Source organism: Brassica rapa, chromosome A10 (assembly GCF_000309985.2).
Source record: "Brassica rapa cultivar Chiifu-401-42 chromosome A10, CAAS_Brap_v3.01, whole genome shotgun sequence".
Classification (NCBI taxonomy): Eukaryota; Viridiplantae; Streptophyta; class Magnoliopsida; order Brassicales; family Brassicaceae; genus Brassica; species Brassica rapa.
This window is the reverse complement of record NC_024804.2, coordinates 6,335,354-6,347,791: the sequence shown is the minus strand read 5'-3', so window position 1 is coordinate 6,347,791 and position 12,438 is coordinate 6,335,354. Positions and strand designations below refer to the sequence as shown.

Below are 12,438 nucleotides of genomic sequence, written 5' to 3'. Positions count from 1 at the left end.
GATCCTAAGAACTTTAACTTCTTCTCTTTGAAATCTACAAGGGATTTTTTCAGAACCTCAAAATATTTCTTAGCTCCTAACAACTTTGCTAGCCCCTTTTTCTTTTTTTTCTTTTTCTTTTCTCTATTTTTTTTCGTTTTTTTTTTTAGGTTGGGGGCCAAGACTTTCAAAACTTGAGCTAGAGGCTTCTCTACTTATCCCAATAAAACAATTCACTTAAGCACAAAGAGTCTATTCTTTTTCTTTTTCATTTCTCCCAAATCATAATCACAACACTCACCCCCCACCTATAGCTAGACAATAGAGTGCCCAATCTAGCAAGAATTAAGATCAAGCATTGTCGTTCCCGATACTCTCAACATTATGCACATGTAAGACTTTCCGAAAAAGGCCTCACTCATCAAACAATGAAAGCTTAAAAGGAGGGAAAGGTTTTGGGAGTGGTCTACCACTAGAGTTTGTCAAAAAAGATTGGCATAAAAGATGTGACAAATCAAGTGTGTATAGCCATGACTTAGTACACAAGGGACCATGAGCAAGAAGCATTAAGTTCGTTCAGTTCAAATAAGGTTGTAGTTGGCTTCAAAGACTGAGTTTCAGCAATCAACAAGTTTCAGGAAGAGTTTTCAAGGCTCGAAACATACAAGTCTTTTTGAGAGGTGCAAAAGCTACTCAGGTGCAACGTAGTGTTCTTTACAAGGCATTTAAAATCATTGCTCCCAATGCAAGTGAATGCAACCTATATGCTCTAGACTCTCCTAGAAATGCAAATGATGCAAATTAAATGATTGTTTTTTTTTTATATGCAAATAGGTATGCAATGCATGACTCAATGAAACAACATCAAAGCAAACATGATCAAATACTTGGTACCTCCCCCAAACTTGAGTTACACAGTCTCTGTGTTGTCAAGTAGAGAGAGATACCGAAAAGAAGACTAATATGCAAAAATGAAATGGTATATACAAGGGAGTGTGGTGGTTTACCTTCTATGGGGAATGAGTAGAGGGAGATGCTCCCTCCTCGTCGTCCTCAGGTGGTAACTCTTCAAGATGCTCATCAGCAGGAGTGGCCATCTCTTCAATGTAGAAGGCTTGCCCGAACACAATTGGTTTCCTCATTTTCTCCTTGATGTCAAAGTGGAGGATGTTCTCTTTACCCAAATGGAGATCAATCGTCCCTTCCTTCACATTAACAATAGCTCCTGCTGTAGCTAAGAATGGCCTTCCTAGAATCAATGGGTCTTGAGCCTCCTCACCCATCTCAAGCACCACAAAATCTGTAGGTATCTCATACCTTCCAATCTTCACAGGGAGGTCCTCTAAGATGCCCACAGGATACTTCACTGAACGATCAGCTAACACCAGAGAGAGTCTACACTTCTTGTACTGAGTGAATCCAAGCTTCTTTGCAACAGACAAAGGCATCAAGCTGACACTAGCTCCCAAATCGCAGAGACTTTTCTCAAATACCATAGGTCCAAGAGCACAAGGTAGTGTGAAGCTTCCTGGATCCTCTAACTTCTCTGGAACATCAAGCCTCTGGATGATGGCACTGCACTCATGGGTAAGAATCATCATGCCTTCCATCTCCTTCTTCTTTGCAGCTACAGCATCTTTCAAGAACTTGCTGTATTGAGGAATCAACATAAAAGCATCGATGATGGGCATTGCAACCTGAGCTTCACTCATTTGCTTCTCAAACAGAGCCTTGTACTTCTCTAGCAGCTGCTTCTTGAATCTACCAGGGAATGGAAGTTTGGGTTCATAGGGAGGAGGAACAAAAGAACTTTCACTTGCTGGAGTAACAACTTCACCATCCTTTAATGTCTTCTTCTCTTCCCCAACCTTTCCTTTACCTTTGGCTTCCACTATCTTCTCCAAGATCTCGTCATTGATCTTCTCATCAACAATCACCACTTCATCATCTATGTTGATGGCAACGCCCTCACTTAGTTTCTCAGCATCCTTGGTGAGGGTTCTAGGAGGTAACTGCTTACGACTCCTAAGGGTGATAGCTTTGGTCTCCTTGGGGTTTTGGTCAGATTTTCCAGGTAGAGATCCTTGCTGGCGATTCTGGTGAGTGTTCATGGAAGCAAACTGATTCTCTAAATTCTTGACTGTAGAAGCAAGGTGTGAGAATTTGTTGTTGAGCTCATTGTAGCTCCCATCAATCTTGGAATGAAGGTTCTTCAACTCATAACCAACATGCTTCTCACTTCTAGTCTGTGACTCCAAGATTTGTTTCAGTAAGGTATCAGTGCTGCTCTCTTGAGGAGCAGAGGAACCAGACGAGGGGTTTTGCTGAGGCTGATAGTTGTCTTGCTGGTTGTTTCTAGGCGGATAACCACTCTGTTGGTTGTTGGGATAGGATTTCTGTTGGTAGTTGTTGTACTGAAAGTTGGGCTCCTTTTTGTACCAGCTACCATTGTTGTTAATGAAACACAACTCCTCTTGACCTTCCAAACCCTCAACCTCATTGACAGCAAGTGGATCTTCCTGTTTGGAGTTACCAACAAACTTCAGCTGCTCTTGGGTGGCTTTTTCAGCAATGAGTAGGTCAATCTTGTCTTCCAAAGCTTTGATCTCTTTCCTCGTCTGCTTATCATCTGTTCTACTGCCTCTGTCGTGGTCTCCACTGTAGACTGCATCACTCTTTACCATGTTGTCAACCAGCTCTTCTGCATCCTCCTCAGTTCTCCCCAAGAAGAACCCATTGCTAGCTGTATCCAGTCTGGCTCTGTACTTAGGAAGAGCACCACGGTAGAATGTGCTCAGCAAGCTCTCCTTAGAGAAGCCATGGTGTGGGCATTGAGCTTGGTAGCCCTTGAATCTCTCCCAGGATTCACTGAAACCTTCCAAGTTTTTCTGTTGAAAGCTGGAAATCTCATTTCTCAGCTTAGCAGTTCTTGAAGTAGAGAAGAACTTCTCCAAGAATGCTTTCTTGCAGTCATCCCAAGTGGTGATGGAGTCGCTGGGTAGAGACTTCTCCCACTGACGTGCCTTATCCCCCAAAGAGAAAGGGAATAGCTTGAGTTTTAAGGCATCTTCGGACACACCATTGGTTTTTGACAACCCACAGTAGCTGTCGAACCTGTCCAAGTGATCAAATGGATCCTCTAGAGCCAAGCCATGATACTTGTTGTTTTCAATCACATTGAGGAGTCCTGATTTGATCTCAAAGTTGTTGGCTGCTACAGCTGGTGCTCGGATTCCCAATCTATGACCATGAATGTTGGGGCGGTCATAAGTGCCAATGGGTCGAGCTGCTCGCTGTTGGTTTTGTGGAACGTTGTTAGCTCCATTGACGCCCGCATCATTTTGAGGTATGTCTTCCATATCAGTGTCCAATCTCTGCAAGTGAGCATGTTGTTCTTCGTCTCTTCTCTTTCTAGCACACTCTCTCTCTAAAGCTCTGATGTCTGCAGCTCTTGGAACTAGGTTTGATGGACCCCTGCTCCTCAAGTTCATACACCTGTAGATTAAAGGGAGGTGAAGAAAGAGAATAAGTAACAAAAGAAAATAAAAATGACTTAGTCTCAAGCAAGTGACTAAATCTCAATGTTAAAATATACTCAGAATTTGGCAACGGCGCCAATTTGATGTTAGGAGTTTTCAAGGCTCCTAAGACAAATGTTGTAGTATAAAATATTGTCGAACCAGTTATGAGGGATATCAAAGCACTGAGAATGCAAGTACTCACTTAATCTAAGTGCAACCAATGATTTAGATGGGTTTTAAACTACTACTAATACTAGAAAGCAATAACAGAATGAAACTTTCTTGACTAAGACAAAAGAGAACTCATGGGCATAGGGATTAGACCTTGGGTGATCAAGTATCGAACTAAAGATGGCAAATGATCAATCAAACTATCAACCTTAAGCCTAGACACAATTCTAAGCAAGCTCTATGTCTAGATGAATGCTCATTTGCTAACATATCTCAAACATCAAATGTCTTTGGTTGAATAATATGAAAGCAATCATTACTAACAAGTCTATTAGCTATCTTAGCATCTTTAACAACAAATGTCTTTGGCAAAGTAAACTAAAAGCTTAGGAAAGTTGTCTCGGGCATTTCATCAAACACCTTTTGGGTGGGAAATGCCTATTGATCAACTTTTGAGTGGCCAACTCAGAAGATGCATTATGAATACTCTACTAGCAAAGAACAAGAATGATCTACACTAAAACAACCTAGAACTAACCTAATCACCCTTAATCTCCCTAACCCATGAACTCAAAAGGTGATTACTCACTAATTTCCATGATTCCTCTTAAACCCATATTGGATTTCAGATTAACCATGTAGAGAAATAGATAAGAAATCAACAAGAACACAAGATGAAAGCAATGAAATCTGAATCAAAAGAGGTTTTTTTTTTACTAGTTCTTCTCTAGAAAAGAGATTATCTTGCCTCTCATGGCTTACCAAGTACTTAACTTAGGTTTAGAAAGTGTAAAAAATCAAAACAAATGACCAAAAGGCCCCTGAAATAACATAAAAATCGTCCAAGCAAAACACGCGGAGCGACCTAGCATAGTCGCTCCCGACGCGTTTTTTTGTGTCTCGACGCGTCAAAACGCGAGTGACTTGAGCTGGTCGCTCTGGCTGGTCGCTCTGGCTGGGAGTGACTTGAGGTAGTCGCTCTGGACTGGTCGCTCTGGCTGGGAGCGACCTCGGTAGGTCGCTCTGAGAGGTCACTCTGCGATGCTCGACCAGGATGGATATGCCTCTAGTAAATTGATCATAACTCCTTCATTACATCTCCAAATGACTTGAAACCACTTCCATTAGAAACCTAACTCAATTTGCTGTGTCTCCACAAAATCTTAGAAACAGAAGATTTCTCTAAAGGCTCCATCCATGCTCATCTTTCACCCCCCCTTTTGGATCACAATGCTCCCAAACATCTCAAATCACTCCATGGCACAATCCAGCACCTAATAAGGACAATGAATGCAAAATGCAACCTAGACATGGCTAAATCCTAATCTATATGATGAAAATGCTCATGGATGAATGGATAAAACAATGTAAATATGCAAGATATCATGTTCATCTATCTCTCTAAACATGATTTGTCTTGAACTTAACATGGGTTTAAGATCTATCATGACAATTAGTGAGTAGACTCATCTGAATCTATGGGTTAGGCAGATCTGAGGTGATTAGTGAAGAGTTATGGTGTTTGTTACTAGATCTATTTGTTTCTATGCTTGCTAAGGGTTCTTAATGCTAGATCTAGATTCTAAGCTATTTCACACCCGGAAAGTGTTTGTTGAAATGCTTGAACGAAATTAGTGAAGCTTTTGCATGATTGGCCAACGGAAGTTGATGTTAAGACTGCTAGATGGTTATTAGACTTGTAATTCATGCATGCTAGATTGCGTTAGGCCAACGGCAGTTGATGTTTAATTCATGATAGCATAGGGGTTTCTGTCACGGAAGTGGATTAATCTATCTGAATGAGATCTAGACCTATAGAACTTGTAGATTGTTTGGATAACACCTTGACTTGGAAGCTAGTCATCTTGGATCGATTCCCTTATACCCATGGGCTCTCCCTTAATATTGATTGAAAACTTGCTCTGTTCTCTGTTACTTTAGTTCTTAATTTTAGTTTCATTACTGTTACTTGATTACCATTCCAACACATCTTTGATTGCACTTAGATTTGAGTAAATATCTTGCATTCTCATTGCTTAGAATCACCTTAGGACTGGATTGACACTTCAAATACTACATCGGTTTGAGGATTAAACTTATCTTAAATCAATTACCAGTCAAATTAACAACATAAGAGATTGAGAGGATTTTCGAAGAGGTAAAATTTTAAAATTTTATTTAAATGAATTTGACTATTTTAATATAATTAACTATATTATTATGTTTTCTTTTAAAGGTGGCTCCTAGAAAGAAGGTACAGACGGTGGAAATAGGTTATGTCAACGAATTTGCAAGGGCGACTTTGTCATACTCTTCGAGACGGGGCCAGGACACTTCTTGGATGCAGGCTCGAACGGATTCCCAACAGGATCGTTTGGACTCCCTGGGGGATCTGCTGGACTTGATGGCGTTGGAAAACCCGACTTTCCAGAGAGTGTTGGAGGCTAGACGAGCGGCTCTCAAGATGCAACAACGGAATCCCGAATCAACCGATCGAGAGTCTCAAGAACCGAGTGCTACTGCTAACTACGTTTAGAATGTGCTCCCGTACCTTTTTAATTTCTTTCGTTTTGTATTATAAATTTTATTATTTTTTGACATTTATCTAGTTTTTAAAATTTTGTTTCGTTTTTTATATTTTATTTTATAATTAAAATATTTTAAATTTCAAATATTTCATAATAAATTAAATAATAATTATATATTTATATATATGAAAATGTAATTCACTGTAAACTTTACATGGAACTCGTAACTCCTCATAAATTTTACGAGTTCTTTACATCGCAAGACATGTTAAATCCTCGTAAATATTACTTGGAGGTTACATCGAAACCTTTCGAGTACTTTACAACGAAATGTAACGACGCTATTACACGATATCATTCCTTCGGTGTTACGACGAATGTTCGTCCTTGTAAATGTTACGAGGCCGTTACGACAAAACTTCCGTTACGACAGATGTTTATTTTCTCTTTAATTCGTCGTAATCGGCGTAACAGCCCGATTATGATAACCAGGAATACGGTCCTCGTAAAATATATGTTTTTTTGTAGTGTGAATTATACTACTAATTAACCTAAATGTATTTTTTGGTAAAACTAAATGATTTTTCTTTGGGTATAAGAACAAAACCTAAGCGTTCTTTAACAGAATGCTATGGCACTGTGCCCGCTACGTCTAACTGCATAAAATAAGTGCAGGCCTGTTGCCACTTTATCGTTTTGTTAAAAAGAACAAAGGTAATCGTAAGTTAATATGAAAGGAGACAAATATGTATATTTCTCTTTTAATAAACAACAATATTACTGAAATTCGACCGATGGAATCTCACGAGCTGCGAGGACGAACAAAAGTTTTGGGGAGAAAAACCAAGCGCATGTGGAGTATTGTGGCTGAATGATTAGCTTCGCTTTTGTGCATCATATATTAGAATTTAGTTGTCAGGAAATCACCGTTAAACTACGCAAGCAAGCGTAGTCTGAGTACTACGACGAACTTGAAAATGTGTTAATAATCTCGGGTTCGAAATCTATCTAATTTAAATTTACCTTTTTGTGGCTAAGTGACACAGTTATCTAATTTCTATTACGAACAACCAGATCTGTCTGAAACTAGTGAACAGACTCCTAAAAAACTAGTCGGTTAGGCCTCTCAGATATTTCTGGCTTATCAAAAAAGAAAAATCACCATTATAATGGACAAAGTTGTTTCAAAATTTGTCTTCCATGTGTTAACTATTGACAAGTACACATATTCAAATCAATATTTATGAAAAAGTCATATACCAATTATATATTTTACGTACATCAATAAGACAATAATCGATTCCCCTATAGTCAACTAGTGCCTGATTTTATGCGTTGCTAGCTCATTTTGTATCACAACTAGTCATATATAAAATTCTATACAACTTTATCCAGCTATCTAATATCGAGATAATTTAAATATTATATTGATATATTTGATATTTTCATTACCATAATAGTTTGCAATTTACAATAAAGATATAACTTAGGCACAAACTGATAGTCAATTGATCTTCTGTCCATTGTGCTCCATCTTTCTTTCGCAAAGATATATGTTGTGTTAAATTCTAAAACCGGTAATCAAATTTAGAGATTAGAAAAACAATAGTTATAGAGATGACACCAGAGATTTTGTTTATTGAAATGCATAAACCAAAGGGGAAAAGATGATACCAATTTGAATTCTCGAGAATGAATAATATATAGTCAATAGTTTAAGATCGCGTAGTCGTTCTTTTCTCTCTTTTTGCTTCTCGCTTCTTTCTCCTTTTAAGAACCATTTCATTTTCTTTGCTTCAACTATTCCTTGTAATCTTCATTACAGCAACTCACTTGCACAGTCATCGACAAAGCAATTAGTAGTTATGTTCAACGCTGCGTCTAGGTCTTGCCTACTCATTTTAAGCCGTCCTGCTTGTATCAGAGTCCTTCTTCGCAAGCAGGTGGAGTGCTAATTGAGAATGGACCTAAAATCTCTTTTTTATTATTCGTTGGCCTTGTTTTTCTTTTTGGACTGGATCGATCCGGGGTCTGTATAGTTATTTATATGCTCAAATTATCTTAAGCAACTCTCAAAAATAAGATTGTCGTAGTAGTATTTGAGGATCATATTCAGAGAGATAATATTTTTCACAGTAGATTTTGGTTTCAAATTAAGCTAGGCAAATAATTTAAAAGCGGAAAGAAGACAGTAAATAAAAGAGAATCTGTAACGATGGAGAAAAACGTTAGATCTAGGGATTTATCAATGGTGCAAAGGATTTGTAAGATTCAATTCCAAAACTCAAATGCAATCAGTAAGTTATCCAACTCTCGTTGCGATAAACTACCAGATGTCTAACTATAATCTAATACCAACTCTCATTGTGTATCTAATGAATCAAACAAGAATACACTAGATTCGATATTTTTCAACTAAAAATCCTAGACCGAACCTGCTGCGAATGGAAATCTAGTTCAACAAGACTAGATTCAGGTATTGATTACACTCTCGTGTGTCACGATGATCATACGATTCTACGTTCTAGTTAATGTATCTAGATCCTAGTATGATAAATAATCCTAGTGTAGAATTTTATGAAGAACCCTAGCGATCAATGATTATCAGTTTGACATGAAACTCATAAAATCTCTAAACCTAAAAAAGAAAACTACTTAGTCATGAAAGAAATAACACAAATCAGAGTCTGAATAAATATTATATAAATAAATAAAGAGTTCTAAAAAGATCTTTGAAGGAGTTTAATCTTCTCACCAAACCTAAAAGAAAACTTAGCCCAAAAAAAGGTTGGAAAAAGATAAATTCATGTTAAACACGTTTTTTGTTCATTTGTAAATAAAGGAAATTTCTTGGCTAAACTGAATTCTTGGAATTTGATAAAAACTTGTCGGATATGAATCAAGAAGTAATGTCGTTCGACACCAAAGTGGTGTCGGTTGATATTAGATTAAAACCTCGACAGTTTTCTCTCTCCCGTCAGTTATACCACTTTTCAGTAGACCGAACATAAATTTTGATCCAATCGTATGATTGACTTCAAACCGGTGGCATTTGAATGTAAACTCAATTCTATATATTGTATCAAAATATAAGCTTAGCCAGATCCTGGAAATTTCTCAATCCATTGTTAAACTTCTAACGCATTTGTGTAGTTATGCATTTTAAATAGTTCGAGAATCTCTAAAGTTGCCTAAAATATACATAAAGCTGAAATGATTCAAAATACATCACTTATACAATGATCAAAAAGTGGTAAAAACCTCGGTATATCTGTTATTTGGGTCCATATCAAACATGTTCTATTTCAATTTTCTGGATACGTAGTAGTGGAATTTATTTTTACACTTTGCAAGAAAACTTTGAAGACCGCCTTTATTTGTCAATTTTCTCCAGAAAAAAATGAATTAATTTGATTCTTGGACCGAAGCCAATTCATAACTTCGTTTAGGCAACAACTTTTTCGATGCCTATGTATCAATTTTCTAATCAGGATTTCAAACTAGGCTTAGACTGTGATAGATTTTCTCCACACACACAAGAGCGTATCACGTGGTTGAGAGCCTTCATATTAGTTTTATTATTAATTGAAACGAAAATGATTTAAGTCTTTTTATTTGTTTTGTTTTTCTTTTGGCTTTTGAGTATATTCGAGTGTCTTTTATTCGTCAACTGTGTATATTTTAGAGAATTTCTAAAGCATCTGTATATTTGCTTTTATAATAACATCTATGGACAAAATTAGTTGAATTCATCTCTCTATTATTCTTCTAAAATAATTATTTATACATTTTCTTCTATTTAGAAATAATATTCTTTTATATTCTATTCTATATTTGAAGATTAATATTATAGAACAATACATGGGAACAAATCTCATATATATTTATTATAGAGTTGTTCTATTTTAAACGTAAAAATAACAAAATACATGTATTCACATGTTTACGTGTTGTTAAACTATATATTAAAGGGGCTTCATATATATCTGGCATCCTCCACCTGCATTTCCTCCCTAAATTCCTCATATTTTGTTTCTTTTCCTCTCTTGGTTTCCGTCATGGGGAGAGAGACGAAGGTGTGCAAGTCATGGAACGAAATTAAGAAACATCTAAATGATACCGTTTCAAAGAGCATAGTCGGTCGTTACTTCAAGCTAGAAGCAAGAAAATCAAATTTCACAACCGAACTACGAGCTGCAACAGCCACATTCCTCACCATGGCTTACATCATTACCGTAAACGCCACCATCCTAGCCGACTCTGGTGCCACTTGCTCTTTCCATGACTGCTCCACCGACTCTGGTTCTTCATCACCTAAACCGAGCTGCGTCCTTGGCTCTAACCAAGGCTACGAAGAATGTCTGACGAGGGTCAAAAAGGACCTCGTTGTAGCCACTTCTTTGTCAGCCATGGTGGGATCTTTAGCTATGGGGTTGTTAGCTAATCTCCCATTCGGACTTGCTCCTGGTATGGGTGCCAACGCTTACATCGCATACGACGTAGTTGGTTTTCGCGGTTCCGGTTCAATCTCTTACCATACCGCAATGGCCATTGTGCTACTCGAGGGATGCGCATTTCTTGCAGTGTCTGCTTTAGGACTCCGCGGAAGACTGGCTCGTCTCATCCCTCAAACGGTGAGACTAGCATGCGCTGTTGGTATCGGAATGTTCATTGCCTTTGTTGGTTTGCAGATGAACCAAGGTATTGGTCTTGTGGGACCAGATAAGTCAACTTTAGTAACGTTGACCGCATGCTCAGAGACAGATCCCGTCACCGGAGCTTGTCTGGGAGAGAAAATGGAGAGTCCTACGTTTTGGTTAGCAGTCGTCGGGTTTCTCATAACGAGCTACGGTCTCATGAAGAACGTCAAGGGGAGTATGATATATGGAATCGTTTTCGTTACGGTTGTTTCTTGGTTTAGAAACACCCAAGTCACAACCTTTCCTCACACTCCTCTCGGAGACTCAAACTATAACTACTTCACAAAAGTTGTTGACTTTCACAAGATCCAGTCAACGTTAGGAGCTATAAGCTTCACGGAGTTTAGAAAGAGCGAGGTTTGGGTCGCGTTCGCTACTCTCTTTTACGTCGATCTCCTCGGCACGACTGGAGTACTCTACACGATGGCTGAGATCGGAGGCTTCGTGGAGGAGGACGGAAAGTTCGAAGGAGAATACACTGCCTACTTAGTGGACGCAGGCTCCTCCGTTGTGGGGTCAGCGTTAGGCGTTACAACGACAGCGACTTTTGTAGAATCTTCTGCGGGTTTGAAAGAAGGAGGGAAAACGGGGTTAACGGCCGTTATCATCGGTATGTACTTCTTGGTGTCCATGTTCTTGACGCCGTTAGTGACTAACGTGCCTAGGTGGGCGGTGGGACCCTCACTAGTGATGGTTGGTGTGATGATGATGGGAGTTGTGAAAGATATTAGATGGGGAGAGACTAAAGAAGCCGTTACGGCGTTTATAACGATCTTGCTTATGCCGTTGACTTATTCCATTGCTAATGGGATTATTGCTGGTATTGGTATATATCTTGCTCTAAGCATGTACGATATCGTTTCGGGATTCGTCACGTGGCTTAACGGAGTTAGGAAACGGGTCATGAGAGAACATAATCAAGTTTTCTCTGACGCGACCGTCGAGATCGTATGATTTTATACGGTAATTGATGTCACTAAACCGGTTTACTGGTCTGAGTGTACCGGAAGTGGTGGACGTTTCACATGGTCGGTCGTCGGATGACTATGCAAAGACCCGTAATGAATGCTCGGTGGGTTTTATTTATGTTCCTTTTCTCTTTGTTGCTTTTGTTATTTTGGTTTAGTTTGCGTAAGAGTGAGTAGTGAACTAGCATTGGATGCATTAGCTGCCATGAAGTGTGCTGTTAAAATTCACGGCTGCTTGTGCATGCATTGTTTTTATGTTTCAACCAAACGCTTTTATTCAGTTTGAATGTAGCAAATACATCAATCAGAGACGTTTGGATCTTAATTAACTTGGATTTATGGTCGTTGTGAATTTGGTGTGATGATGGGGGAGAATAATAATATCAGAAACAATTTAAACTAGATAAATTGATACTGGCCAAGGTTGAGTGATCTTTTTCTGCATAGTTTTCTTTTTAGGAGCCGATGGATATGTCTTCACTAAAACTTGTTTAACTCTCCAGCCATAATTTGAAAAAAAATGATTTCAAATCAACTGAATCTGAAAGAATAAGCAAATATTTGTCTTTCC

General features: G+C 38.4%; 1 protein-coding gene and 1 non-coding gene across 2 annotated transcripts; both read left to right on the top strand.

The window, feature by feature from the left end:
• The first annotated feature begins 2,793 nt into the window (after positions 1–2,793).
• LOC117129390 lies at positions 2,794–2,900 on the top strand. The gene has a single exon (XR_004453039.1). It is a non-coding gene; the product is annotated as a small nucleolar RNA R71 (small nucleolar RNA).
• Positions 2,901–4,206: 1,306 nt separating this feature from the next.
• Positions 4,207–12,196, top strand: LOC103843866 (adenine/guanine permease AZG2). Its single transcript, XM_009120644.2, has one exon. It carries the CDS (start codon positions 10,129–10,131, stop codon positions 11,851–11,853), a length of 1,725 nt encoding a protein of 574 aa, XP_009118892.1. The 5' UTR covers positions 4,207–10,128; the 3' UTR covers positions 11,854–12,196.
• The last annotated feature ends 242 nt before the right edge of the window (positions 12,197–12,438 follow it).